A 15293-nucleotide genomic window follows, 5' to 3' on the forward strand; every position below is an offset into this window, starting at 1 on the left:
GGTTATTTATTTCCTATCATAGGTAAAGGGGATATTTGGTATCTGGTACCCTTCAATGGACATTTATGTCCCTCGCAAAGGACAAGTGAAAAATTTGTTTAATGGGTTCCCACACCTACCCCCATGCCTTGGCTATATTATGAGAAGATACAGCCAAGTCATCTATACTGGGTGCTTGGGAAAAATAGGATGGGTAAAATCTCAAAAAAAAGCTTAAAGACCCAACCATTCTTCATAGAGTACGATCCAAAGACCTGCAAATATATTAAACATTAAAAAGTCTTTACTTGAGCGAATCTTACAGTTTTCCAGCACTGATGGATTGGCGATGTTGCTTTTATCTATCTGATGTTCAGACGCCACTGACGTGAAGTCGATATTTCCCACATTCAGAATGGCAGCGAGGATACTGTATACACTTCCAAGTTCCTTCAAGTAAAGAGTATGTTTATGAGATCTTCCAGTATTAAATAGAGAGAGCAATATGTTACAATGGGTCATGAGAAAATGGGTCAAAAACTCAGCAATTTTTTGGATTTCTCATAAAAATGTTTAATTTGTCCTACATTTCATAAAGGTTATCTCACTCACAAGACAAGCACACATGTATATGGGGGAAGTGTGAGTCATTTGGACAACCATTAACAAAAGTCTATGGTCATCTCATTGTTAACAAGTGATCAAATTCAACAACTAAGCAAATCGGTTTGACAGAAAGGATCTTGGCTGACACAAGCTAGACAGTACACTTGGCTGACAGTACAAGAAGAAGCTGCAAAAGCAAGCAAATTATTAGGATGCCTATAAAAGATATAACATGATGCGACCTCTGAAACATTGACTAAGTTTTTGAGACCTATTAGTTTATAGTTATAAAACATGAAAACTTTAAATACAACAATTCAATTAGGATCCAATGCAATGTTAATTGGCTAAACCCAATAGTGGTTCAAGGTCCGAGTTTCTGCCCTAGATTTTTTTTTTCCAACATGTTTTGTATTGCATGAAAAACCTTTGTAGAAAACTGTTATCCCAAAGGGGTTTTCCTGTCTTGCTCATTTATGACATATGTACATGATAGATGTGGCTCCCACCTCTAAGGGACCCGCACCTAGCCTAAGAAGGGGGTCCACTTGATGAGCGAGGAGTTTGTTGGGCATGCCCAGCCACATTTCATTAAGGTATATGGGATCATTGAAACATTGATCTTACATGGTGGGTTATTTTTGTTGTTTCCATAAACTTGAATTGGAGGGTGGCCATGGGGTAGTGGAAAAATTTACATTCGGCCAGAGGAGAGGGGGTAGGCAGACCTCCATTTTCGAGATAGGGGTTAGGGGAAAGTGTTAAATCTTAGTCCAACCTCCTTCTACATCTGCCATTGGGGACAAGTTTGAACTTCTCAATACACAGTAGATGATGGCCCAAAATCAGTAGACCCTAAAGTTTAAGGTTGCACCGTCAGACATGGACTTTCAATGTGTCAAATCAGAAATGGTCAATTTTGAGTAATATGTAGCAATAAAGAACAACAAGAAGGAAAAAGTCATAAACGTGTTAGTACAATGCACTGGACATTAAGTAGTCCTGATAATCATAGATACGTATTGGTGATTGGAGTCAGAGGACACAGAGAAGCCATTGGGCCTCAGTGCCTGTACCTAGCCCCAATAAATTATGTAAATTATGTAATTATGTCAACTATTGTAAGTGTCTCTTTGGCTGCACCCCATCAAATTACACCCCTGTAAGGGCGCTAAAGAAACAGAACATAAAAGTCACTGATTTGGGGAACTCTGTATAACAAAGGACAAAAAGAAACGTAATCACTCACCTCCATTGTAAAACCTATTACTTTGAAACATTGTTCAATTAAGTCAAACTGAGTTTTATAGAACGTGTTATTCATAAAATCTTGTACCATTTTAATATGTTCATTCTGCAGGTACCTGAAAGCCGAGAGATGAATGATTAGCGCTTACACGAGAGCGGAGGAGTAATAACATCCCATCACGGGGTAACGTGTATCAGTCTGATCCATTGCATTACCTGGGAGGCTTGTTTTCTGGCAATTTATAATGGACAAGTTTCTTCTTCTCTGACAATCCGGCGTAAATGTAATAGAAAATGTGAAAATTCTTTTCTCCTCTGGAAATAGGAAAGAGGTGAATGAATGAAATATTGAAGAGAATATGGCGCTCGGTCAATGAGATATTAGGAAAAAGAAGAGAAACAATGGGGCAGAATACTTTCAGAATTTGCACAAAAATTGTCTAAAAGACATTGCACCATTTTTATTTAGTGTGTAGGACTATATGTAGACACCTTTAGGACTTATACTATAAAAGGCCAAAGCTTAAGAAGGGAATTGTCCCAAGGATGTGACCCAAAATTATGCAAATGCTTCAAAATCTGCATAATTTCTGTGACACAAACTAAATGGATTAAAGGATTTATGTGCAAAGTTAGACTAGATAGTCTTATACTATGCCAGATTTAGCATTCAGCATTAGAAATATGATAAATCTGGAGCAATTTTGCTTCAACAAGTATTGGTAACCCCTTACCAGAGCACAGTGGGGCTCATTTACTAAAGCACTTTTGTCGGACTTTGCACTTTTTTTGTGGATTGCATGGCTTGGACAGGTATTTAACAGGTGTCTGCGCTGGGATTGTGCGGCACAAATCGGTCGGGGGCGGGCCGTCGGACGATCCGACTGATTTGGACTGAGCGCGGGATTAAACTTTCAAATTATGACGCGAGATAATGCACTTCCATGCACCAGGAAGAAGAAGGTGAAGTGACACATGCAGGGCGCACGATCTTAGTGAATCGTGGCACAGTGCATTATCGCCGGAAAGGTAAGTAAACGTGCCCCAGTGTGTGCCATAAATTAAGCATTGCCTGGATTTATGAGAAGGCCGGAGCCTCCTAATAAATCCGGCGAGTGCCAGGATTAGCATCAGTGTAAGATAAATGTGTCCTATAGAACTGCCCCTAATGATAAATAACCCTCATGGTCTCTATACAATTGACCCCAGTAAGGGGCTGGACTCAGTTTGCCATTGAAAATCTGGTAAAGGCCGAAGGTCCTGCCTTCGCCTCACCCCTTTTTTGAAAAACATTGGCTTGCAACTTTGTGGCCTTTGTAGGTTTGTAAAAACCTAAATATAGTACATATTTATAATAAAAGCCTAATAAAACTAACATGACATTTTCAGATGATATGTCCCTTTACAAAGGCAAGGCGAAATCATCTGGAAGGGCCCTGTTATTAAGGAATAACTGTAACCAGTTGAAATGAACAGATCCAAAATTCCTGTTCGGGCTCTCAGTTAGGGTGCACCTAGTGCAGCCTAGATGTATAGTCGGATTGCAAATCAATGGCCTTAGCAAACTACCATGGCTATGATTGGCCAGGAGTGTCCCTTGGTGGATCACAGCCATGCCTAGCAGCTAGGGGTGAGAATTTTCCAGATTGGCTGCTCGGCAGCCAATCCGGCAATATCTTGGTTAGTAGGGCCACCCGAACCTTAATGGGAGGTTCAGATCCACTCATCTTTAGTAACCACTAATGTGTTAGAGTCTACTTTAAAAAAATATTGTCACTATCTGTTCTCCCACAACTCGGCCATATTGAATTTATTGAGGAGGGACATGCAAAGGCAGTGCACAAGTGGACCAGTCACAAGCCTCAGGGGTGACCTCTAAACAACAAGTCACTTACTAACCTCTGCAGCAAGTTGTTTGAGCTGAACTTCCCCTTTAAGGAGCTTCATGTTGTATCATTCTTAATACAGCAATCATTGTCTATCATAATATTGCTAATAAAGATCATCACAGAGTGAGATATAAAATGTGGTCATAAGAAAATCCCTCAAAGATGATATTGCAAAATGTATGAATGTATCTCCTGTCTACAAAACAGAAGGAGCTGTAGAATTCAGTGATCAAAAGAAGTAGCCTAAGGGGCTGGATGGACAGATTATTGTCAGCTTGGCTCCATCCAAGGTTATGCCTACGTTGGATGTTTGACTGTTACAGGATCTGGCTGTTTTGAGGCAGTTGGATACGTGGAGCGTGGTGGCACTGTAGCTTGTAGATATTTATGACCTTCTATTTCTGTCTCCTTATACCATGAGTGCCATTATACATCAAGCAGAGCTGTGCATATGGAGCAGCTTATGTAATGTATAACAGTCACAGTGGGAGCCACAAAGTAGCCGTTACTATTCCACTTCTGCGTTCTCAGTAGTGCGTTTCTACAGACAAGCTCATGGATGACTGATTTTATCTGGTAGTGCTCCGAGAGTGTAATGATAGTATAAAATATCATAGTGGAAGGAGGAAACAATTATACATCAAGTCATGGCTCTCCCTTATCTGATAATCCTCTACATGAATGTTTGGAATTTTCTCATGATACAAAGTAGATACATTATCCAGGGGGCAGATTCAGCATATGGAGGGCGCCAAGCAAAATTATCTAGGAGGTCCATGCTAACTTCAGGTTTTATCGGAGCCTCTACTTTTCTTGGTCAGCTACATCATAAAGAAAGAAACCGGACCAAGAGGAGAAAAGGAAGATAACAAGACTGGGCAGCAACATCATCACACCAAGGGATTCCCAACATGCATATTGCTTGAGGCCCCCAAAATGGGGAAATGTATCCATACCATTCATATCCTTTATCCTGCTCCTTCCTGGTTCCCTTAACAGTCTGTTAAAATTACAATGAACTTGCTTGCCCCTGTCCTCCGGGGCCCCACGCAGCTGCGTGGGATTCTTTATGGGGTAATCCACCAATGGCATAATTACAACATGGTGTAGTACCCCTAATAAGCTGCAATTTACACGACAACCACTGGGTAGTCATAGACAGGTACTATTGCAAAATAATACACAAATCTGGCCATCCTGTGCAGTATCTCACATTCTCAGCAGACAGGGAAGGTAGTGAAGTATTCGTTATTTTAGAATACATGGCCAAAAATATCATTTATAGAAAATTGGCCGTTAACTATTATTTTGTAGACAGTTAATTAACAGTCTAATAATGATTCAGAAGCAAGTCTATCATGAATTTGGCACAAGGTCCGAAAACAACTGTAATGACAGGACACAGACAAGGACAATGAGCCTTAAAACTGAGTCCCCAAACAGGCCTTGCCTATTTACTGGGTCCACCAAAATCAATGGCCAATAACTGGGCATTGGTCCAGCCCTATGCCAAAGTGAAAACACAAAACCGGACAAACAATACAACACAAAAGAATAGTCGGAGATACAGAAGAATAGTCAAAAACAAAAGCCAATATCAAAATAACTGTAATATAGATACCAGGGTCTAACTCTCACAGGGTATGGAGCATCAGCAAACAGCAGCCAGCAACTAAACCCATGTTCACACTACTGAAGAAAGCGAGACACTGAGAAAGTCAACATCTCCTCAGTCTCACAGTACTGACTGAGGAGAAAATGCTGACACAGATGTAACACCAACTACATTTGCTTGGTTATAATAGGTTCAAAAATCTCGAGTAGTTAACTAGAAAACCCATTAAAGATATAACTTCTTCTACTACAATGGTTGATTGAATGGCACATCTACATCTGTAATCTTAATAACTTGATTCAACACATAGTTTAAGGATTAGGATAATTGAGTGAATGACACAATTAATCCCTACATAGTGAGAAACACATAGTCAGAACCTTTTTGTAGACTGTAGACTGTGACAACTTACATGGCCTGGTGGACCACTCTGGACTTCTCTAGAAGATATTCCGAAATCTGAGCGGCTACAACTGTCCCGTTGTTGGTGAATTTCATTTCTAGGTATTTCCCAAAGCGACTTGAATTTTCATTAATAATAGTGCATGCATTTCCGAAGGCTTCCACCAGATTATTCACCTGCAAAATCTTCTCCTGTAATGTTCTGTTGTTTGCCTAGAGAAGGGAAAATAGATTAGATGTATCTTCTTATACTCAAATTTCATCAAACATGCTGTGGCCAAGGTGTACTGCGCCGTCCTTCTGACTTCCTGAATGAATTTCAACACCTGGACCTTCCATCCCAACTCAGGACACATCCAGTGCCTACCAGAGGAAATCAATTTAGGGGCCCACTCATCATTATCCCCGAGGAAATATATTGTAGCAGCCTCCAAATTGTGGTGTTTTCTGGTGGAGCCCTGGGGTTCTGTATTGGGTTGAGCCAGGGCCCACCAGAGAATCCTCTGGTACTCTGGTGGGCCAGTTCAACATTGGACACATCATCCACTGTGAGAGATGTGGTGACAACACCATCTAGTTAGCATCTGCGCACAAATTTGCAAATATCACCTGGGTTGAGGTTCTTGGAGAGCAACAAAGCAAAGATTCTGAGGGCCCTCTGTAGATCTACGTGGATCGTGCTCTTCTCCACCTTTAAGCATATCTAAACTTTGCTGATTTCTTTATGTGAATCCAGACACAGGTTGTAGCTAAATTCTATTCTATTCTTCCATTGGCCTCTTGTCATGCGTCAATGAAGTAAAAAATTAAGCCTTGTCTTGATAAATCCTACTAGTTAACTCCAAATTAGTTTTGATGTGATTGTTTTTTTGCAGACCTTTGTACGTCTGTTAAGTCAAATCCTGGACCAATATCAAATTATTCTGCGATTCTAGACCAGTTTAAAGAAAGAAGCCATACATTAGCTCTCACTGACCATTAGATAGAGACCCTACTAACTCCAAATTTCTCTAAGATCACATAGGAGACAAAGTAGTCTGCCTTTAAAGGGTTAAAACTAAATATTCAAAGAAACTATTGATTCTACTTCCTACAAAGTGTTAACTGAAGTCTTTATTAGGTTTTTGGGATAGCTGTTTGGTGGCTTTAATAAAACCATTAAAAATAGATGAAGCTCACTGCACAACCCTACCACCCATTTCAGGGGTGGATTAAGACTGCCATGGGCCCTGGGCTGTATGAATATTATAGACCCTACAAGTCTGGAATTCACTTCCTACATCTGGTACTAAAATCAGCCTCTTGGGAATGGAGGACGTGTCCCTTCTGCTGCTTTCAATCTGTGGTTTCAGGACTTTTAGAGGACTTTCAAAGGTCCAGAAATGGCTATTGTGTACATGTGTATTGAGAGTAGGAACAGATGTACATGGAATTCATGGGGGAAGGCCCTTCTAAATATAACATTTGCTGAGTGGTTTGGGTGGTTATGGACCCCCTAAATGGTTTGAGTCCCGGGCTATCACACAAACTGCCTATATTATAATCCACTTCTGACCCATTTGAGGGTTCATCAGGCTATCCATGGAGTTATTATGGTGTTTCTTGTTCTTCCTTCTCCTTCAAAGGATTACTGCACTGTTGTGTGACTCTATATTAACCATTTAAAATTTTGGGTAATGTGAAAAAACTGTTCACATAAGGTCATTGTTGACATAAGGCCGAAGCCACCGATTCAGTGGTATAGATAATGAAAACCGACCTGGCGGATAGCCAGCTATGATCTACCCTTGCATTGATGATCTTCCCATGTCGGAATGGCCCACCAGAGGATACTGCAGTGGCTCCAACCTTTAAACCAATACTGGACTCCAAAGGTCCAGGAGAAGACAACCCACTTTAGCAGCTACAAGGTCTATTACCAAAGAGTTACAGAGAGTGCCACTGCAGAATAATATGTTTTGGTTGGCCAAAGAACCCCATTTCAACACTGTGAATAAAATTTGAACAAGCGTCATCCACAGGGCCCAACTAAAACTCACAGTACAAAGTTACTTACATTGGACGGTTTACACCCAAGAGACCAGTAAAATAATTAAACTAACTTTATGATCCCAATCCCACTGCATTCTACTTCCTTTGTGTCTCCAGATACAACAAGAAACAGTACAGGAGGCGAATGGCTGAGGCAGGATGCCAATTACGGTTTCGGAAAATCCCCAGGAAGTAGAGTGTGACGGTGATCGGGAGCATACAAGCGGAATGGAGCAGTACAGTTTTATTGTGATCCCGGCTGGTGATGATCAGACCTGTAGTTTTAGTCCTGGTTCGGTTGTGCGACTCGAGCGTATTGCCAGATTGGTGGCCAAACAGCCAATCCATCAAACTGACCCCCTTGCTACTAGCTATGGCCATGATTGGCCAAACCCGAAAGCTTAACCCGAACTAAAACTACGGGGCTACTCTTCTCTAAATCGGCCCCAGCAGATCCCCTTTCAGAGTTATTTTACACCACTGGAAATCCCCTTTAAGATAAATCAGACTATAAGACCCAATGTTTTCATGCAAATCCAGTTTTTCCACAATTTTTATAAACCATCATAGAGAGAATTTCCACAATTGCAATTCCTAATGAGAACAATGATTTCCTTTCATGATAATTATCTCTCAGTAATCATACAATTTAGATAGATTTATACTAATGATATTCTCTTCTCTACCAATCATATTCTGTTCTGTGATGAAAATCATTTGTGAAGACTTCCTGCTCCTCACAATGCTCTGCGCTTTCAATGACTCCAAACAAATATCATCGCTTTCTCTCAAAGAGCTCAACTACACAAATATCAGCTATTTTGTAAAAGTTAAACAAATCTGTTTTGCAATGGAAATTCCCATGGAGACTTTAGGTAAATTTCAGGAAGAAAGAAAAACTGTGTTTATGTTGATGTTCCGCAAATTATTCTGTATTAAGTTTCCCCCAAAGGAAGAAGTATTTAAGCAATGATTTACAATGTCTAGATTAATTACATTTTATAATCAATTCAGCAATTCTGTTTCTTTTAGATACTAGAGTTAGAAAATAAATATAATTCCTAATTCTAAGGCTAAAGCAGTGGTGGCGAACCTATGGCACGGGTGCCAGAGGTGGCACTCAGAGCCCTGTATATGGGCAGCCGCACCATCACCCCAGGGCAGGTCTCGCCAGACAGGACTCAAGGCCTCTTGCAATCACAGGCAGCCCAGGACCCTGGAAGGCAGCTACAATGATGCTACAACTTCTTCTCCTTCTTTCTACTGTATTGGTGTCCTTAGGTGTCTATATATTTTAAACCTGTGACAGACCAGGGAGTAATAAGTTACGGCTTAAATTGTGGGTTTTGGTTGTAGTTTGGGCACTCGGTGTCTAAAAGGTTTGCCGTCACTGGGCTAAAATAACCATGCATAGAGATGTATACAGAATGGGGGTCATTTACTAAGGGCCCGATTCGCGTTTTCCCAACGTGTTACCCGAATATTTCCGATTTGCGCCGATTTTCCCTGTATTGCCCCGGGATTTTGGCGCACAGGATCGGATTGTGTCGCATCGGCGCTGGCATGCACGCGGCGGAAATCGGGGGGCGTGGCCGAACGAAAACCCGATGGATTCGGAAAAATCGCCGCATTTAAAACAATAAAAGTGTCGCTTGGGACGCGCTTACCTTCACTTGGTCCAGCTCGGTGAAGTTGAGTGCGTTCAGATGCTTTTCAGCGCAGCAGCGCCACCTGGTGGACGGCGGAGGAACTACCTTGATGAATCCCGGCCGGACCCGAATCCACCGCAGAGAACGCGCCGCTGGATCGCGAATGGACCGGGTAAGTAAATCTGACCCAATATGTCTGATTGTACAAAAAGAGGATTAAATGCAAAGGCATAGCTGCTTTAATAAGGCATAATGTTAAATAGTTGTCTTCTCTGCAGGTAGCATGTTACAGAGCAGGAGCACCTAAGCAGATTGTACATAGTGTCCTATCTGCAAATAGTTTTTTTTATAGAGCAGGAGGAGCTGAGCATATTGTATATAGTGTCCTATCTGCAGGCAGCATGTTATAGAGCAGGCAGAGCTGAGTATATTGTATATAGTGCCCTATCTGCAGACAGCATGTTATAGAGCAGGAGGAGCTGAGCATATTGTATATAGTGCCCTATCTGCAGACACCATGTTATAGAGCAGGAGGAGCTGAGCAGATTGTACATAGTGTCCTATCTGCAAATAGTTTTTTATAGAGCAGGAAGAGCTGAGCAGATTGTACATAGTGTTGTATCTGCAGGTAGCATGTTATAGAGCAGGAGGATCTCCCCCCACCAACAATTTTACCTTTCCAAGAACTGTGAGTTGCTGGACCAGAAGATGCGCTCCTTCTGTCTTTCCGGCGCCGCTCTCACCAGAAATGACGATGCACTAAATGTGGAAGGACAAAGATTTTTCTTAGATTGGTTTATTTCACCTTGTGGTACATACATATATCAGATAGCTGTTTGCTTTTTACATAGACAACCAAAAAATAACAGAGCAATGGTCAAAGTTGGTTAAAGTTGGTGGAAGCCAGTGGAGAAAAATATATGGTGCCACCACCTCTGGTGTGAGGTCTGCCATATATATAGTATATATGAAGCAATATGTTACCTATATAGATATCTGTTGGGGAGAAGGAACAAGGGACATTCAGTAATTTAACATTTGGCTCATACAGATAGGTCATATTTTCTTTACAACTTGTGTTACTAATGGCCCCTTTGTTAAGTGGGACTGGAATATTGGGAAACCAGTGGGTAGGGAATTAGACAAAAGTTAGAGGAGGAAACAAGCACCTGGTTCTTATTTTCAGGATGGACAAACCTGGCACCAAGTGGTTTGTTCTTATATTTCGAAGGAGGCTTCCTGTCCTCTCATGTGCACCACTCATGGCTTCATGCAGTAGTGAATTATAATAAGGGTGGTTTGGGCGATAGCCCGGGGTCTAAGCCTTCTAGGGGGCCATGGCCACCCAATTTTATACCTAGAAGAACCATGACCCATGAAATCCTCATACATCTGTTCTTGCTCTCAATACACATGCACACAAGAGCCATTTCAGGAGCTTTGAAGGTCCCCCAATGGTCCTGAAACCACAGATTGAAAGCCGGCAGAAGCAAAACATCCTCCATTCCCCAAGAAGCTGATTCTAGTACCAGATGTAGGAAGTGATTCCAGACTTTATATAGAGGTATATAAAGTGCCAAAGTCTCTGTAGTAAAGACTTACAAGCCCCTTTATGTAGACTCTAGGCACACAGTTTAGGATTGTAGAGAAGATGGAAGTACCTGATCAGAATTGTAAGTAACCATAGACTGATAAGCTATATCCGCAACAGCAAAGATATGAGGTGGGAGTGAGGTCCGCTTTGCACTGGTGTATGTTTCCGAATGCTGCGAAAACACAATTTGCATGGTATGTGTCAAATTGCCATAACCTCTACAACTCCATACTAGAAAATCTGACCATAGCGTCCTGTGCAGGAGTTATTGTAAGAAAAAATGTAACAAAAATGCCCAATAAAAAATATATATATTTTTTGTCACTTACTGTCTCCATAGCTTAGCAACTAATATCTACTACTGTAGCAGGAAGTTTGTGTAAAATAAAATGCAGGATGACTGCAGGATCTGACAACATGATTCTTAAGTAGTCTGTCACCGTGGAGATACATAGGTTTGCATAACAGATGTTGACATGAAGCTGTGGAAGATCATCTAAACCAAACCAAACAGGTTATTTGCTATACAGGCAGTCCCCGGGTTACGTACAAGATAGGGTCCGGAGGTTTGTTCTTAAGTTGAATTTGTATGTAAGTCGGAACTGTATACTTTATAATTGTAGATCCAGAAAATTTGGCCCCAGTGACAATTGGAGTTTAAACATTTTTTGCTGTAATGGGACCAATGATTATCAATAAAGCTTCATTACAGACACCTTACAGCTGATCATTACAGCCTGGGACTATAGTAAAGCATTCAGAAAGCTTCACCAGAGGTCAGAGGGGTCTGTCTGTAACTAGGGGTTGTCTGTAAGTCGGGTGTCGTTAAGTAGGGGACCGCCTGTAGTTGTTTCACGGGTGCCCCCACGATTCACGTCACGATCACGGGCACACCTGTGCCCCCTGGCCCCCACTCAGCTCTCAAAACTCCTGCTCCTGTCCAGGGCACCACTGATAGGCACTCGCTGTTCCGGGTTTCCCATAAAGACTGACGGCTACCATCTCTCCCCGCCGGATCTTTGAGCTATACACCATAGGGAAAGCTTCCTTGCATTCATTCCTGTTTCCTTCCTTGTTCCCGCTCTGCCTTGAATACCTTGGACCTGACCTTTGACCTTGCATCTCTGCCGCCAGCCCTGACTGCGTGCCTGTCCCTGACCTCGAGCCTGGATCCTGATTCTGTACCTCAACCTTGGCTGCCACCATTGCCTAGTCGCTCCTGTGGATCGACCTGGTGGCACCCTGCTGCAGCAAGTCCAAACTGCTTTGCTGCAGGCTCTGGTGAAGACCAGGTGCCACTTAAAATCCGGTCCCAGGTGTCGGCTAGTACCATCTCCCGCGGTGGTCCAGGGGGTTCACTGACCCTGAACCCTGACAAGTTGCTTTAGTGGTGTGTGATGATAGACTATATTAATTAAGCTACGTTGACAAATGCGCATTCATATGTGTCAAAATTGTATTTCGAATCTGAAGATTTGTGTAAATCTTCAACTATGCTGCAGCTTCTTAAAAATTGCATAGGGTCAGGAAATAAGAGCTCTTCTTAAGGTGACTTATAGCCATTGATACTGGTTTGGCTTCCCACAAACATGACATCATGCCGTTAGGCTTCCTAATAGTCATGCTTGATGGTAAGGGGACTGCTTTCAAGTTAGCAAAAAGAAGTGTGGTTTTCCTTATCCTATCCTGGAAAACATATTTGCATATTTCCCCAAAAAATAATATGGGATAATATATGCCTTAAAATAACAAACCTGTGACGAATAAAGATCCAAACTTCGGAAAGGATTGACCGCAATGAGAATATCCCCAACATAGGTGTAAATCTGATCCCTGTTGTAACGCTTTTGTAGTTGGTCTGTCACGGTATTCTGTAATACACAATGAAGAGCAGTAGTTATATCACAGTATCAGCTACACAAATGTACAACCATTCCATTTGCATCTGCTCTGGGATTTCTGTTCTTCTGCTACTGGATATTATCATAGGACCCTAAACCCGGTTGACCTTAGTAGAGTCCCTCCATTCAGGCCGGGGAAGGGTGGGGCATTGTTCTATGGGGAAAAATATAATTTCTGATTTTTTTTCACAGAAAACTAAAAAATAAAATAGGTTATCACTCAAAAAACCACAGTTCACTACAGGAATATGTAACTTGAAATTGATCCTCAAGGATCTCACAGTTCTGGGTGGAGACAACCCATTTTGAGGCTTTTAGGTACTTTTTTTTTCTAGGGCTTGATGGAGAGTGGTACCAAAGAATAATTTTATCTGGTGGACCCAAGGAACCCCAGTTTAACAATGTGTACACAGATTTTTAGTTAAAAAAAAATGTGTAATACATTACAAACAGGGTTTTTACAGAAAGGCTGATGTCAAGGTCACTTAGTGGTCCATTGGCCACAACGCCCTCAAAAAATGAACTTTTCAAAACCGAAAATGAATCAAATAGAGAAAAGTACATTGGAAAAGAACAAAATATAAGTAGAAAAGATCTGCATTCGGCTATAATGGTGGCTATGATGCACTACATGATGGCTACTGAGAACCCTTGACTTATGATAAGATCGGTTGGGTAATCTGTTACTTGGCATATTGTTGGTAACAAAACTGCCAATACAAAGGTAAAGAGATCGTCATATTTTCATACAATTTCTAATGTAAAATTGTCTCCCTGCTAACATTTACAGATTTTGCCAGTCTTTTCTTCAGTCGTGAGGCCTTCACAGATGTCCGTGCTAACAAACATACATGTTTTGTTGTACTACCCTTGTAGACTTATTAATAAAAATATAATTACAAAAAGATGTCAATGGGTTTTGGGTCTACACCAAATGATCTAAATAGAATCGATGACTGTGAGAACAGAGGTTTTATTGCTTTAGTTCTTAGATTGAGTATCTGTTGAGATGTCTACAGCCAACGCTAAGCATAGCACTACAATAAAGTTTTGGTAACTTGACAAAAAATAAGTTAAAGTACAAAATAACTGATTGACACCCATAAAACAAACTATGGAAAAATGTATGAATCTATATGTAATAAGCTTTAAAACAAAGAAAGAACATTGTGGAGGAACATAATTCTTTATGGGTCACCATTAATGGCCCCTTAAGAGGTTGTCTCAAGATGATGGTGGTGTGTTTATCTCTTGAAATTTGACCATAAAAGCCAACGATTTGGCCAGCAACATCACTCCGATCTACCAAATGGTGGTGGGAATTCTGGCAAATCAGATGTTGGTGGCTTCTAAATTTTATGATCACTACCAGTACTACAGCATGTCACATCAATCATCATTGCATTCTGTGTCGACACAACATGGACCATCTAAATCTTTGATTCACAATTATATAAAAGCATACCATACCTCATCGAGGACTTCTAACGTCGCCAAGTCATCCACATCATTCTGGTTGGATGTCATAGACTCTCTGAAGATGCCCTTCTTGGTATGAATCCTCTCATGCCTAAATACCAAAACCCAAATTTCATTATCCAAAAAAAGAAAAAAACATCAACTCAATAAAAAATTCCCAGCGATCCAACTACCTCAATCAGCCGGCAATGACATTAGGATACACGCTAAGACGACAAGATATTTACAGTTAAGCTACATTGACTGGTAAATAAATGGAAGATTGCTGCTTCCGTCAAGTTGTTTTCTCATGCAGTGGAGAACGCTGAGGATCTGCTCCGATGTAAAAGAGACTCATTTACAGTCAAATGATATACTTAGCGGAATATAGCGCAGGTGCATATGTCAGGTGTCCTGGATGCTAAAGGTACTTTGAATAAAAAGCAACTCTCTTCGAAAAATGAGGGAGGGGGAGTCACTTGTACAGAGCAGTAGTACACTTAGAGGCTGATTTATCCTAGTCTGAACAGTGTTTTTGGTTTTGTTTTACTGACTTTTTGGGTGCATTAAGGTATTTGCACAATTGTCTGCACCTTTTTCCAAAAGTGAGCTGGAGTTCGCCGTGTAAAAGTTTCCTGGTTTGTGCCTAATTTGTCTTTGTATTTCTCCTGCTTCCAGGTGTTTGCTATCTATCTATCTATCTATCTATCTCATATCTATCTATCTATCTATCTATCTATCTCATATCTATCTATCTATCTATCTATCTATCTATCTATCTATGTATCTATCTATGTGACATCTTGTACCCATCTCATATCTATCTTTCTCTTTCTATCTATCATCTATGTATTTATGTATCTAGCATCTATATATTTATCTATCTCATATCTATCTTTCTATCTATCTATCTATCTATCT

The 15293-nt window shown here is 41.0% G+C and overlaps 1 protein-coding gene across 5 annotated transcripts in view; it reads right to left on the bottom strand.

The window, feature by feature from the left end:
• The window catches only part of MYO3A (myosin IIIA), a 121482-nt gene that overhangs the window by 46648 nt on the left and 59541 nt on the right, over positions 1–15293 (bottom strand). For all 5 annotated transcript variants that reach the window (XM_072154122.1, XM_072154120.1, XM_072154121.1 and 2 more), the window contains 8 exons: positions 14385–14484; positions 12768–12884; positions 11081–11185; positions 10095–10178; positions 5750–5952; positions 2050–2148; positions 1835–1949; positions 303–429 (listed from right to left, as the gene is read on the bottom strand). In XM_072154122.1, the coding sequence (XP_072010223.1) occupies positions 303–429; positions 1835–1949; positions 2050–2148; positions 5750–5952; positions 10095–10178; positions 11081–11185; positions 12768–12884; positions 14385–14484 (950 nt within the window). The remainder of the gene's footprint in view (positions 1–302; positions 430–1834; positions 1950–2049; positions 2149–5749; positions 5953–10094; positions 10179–11080; positions 11186–12767; positions 12885–14384; positions 14485–15293) is intronic.

Source organism: Engystomops pustulosus, chromosome 5, assembly GCF_040894005.1.
Source record: "Engystomops pustulosus chromosome 5, aEngPut4.maternal, whole genome shotgun sequence".
Taxonomy (NCBI): Eukaryota; Metazoa; Chordata; class Amphibia; order Anura; family Leptodactylidae; genus Engystomops; species Engystomops pustulosus.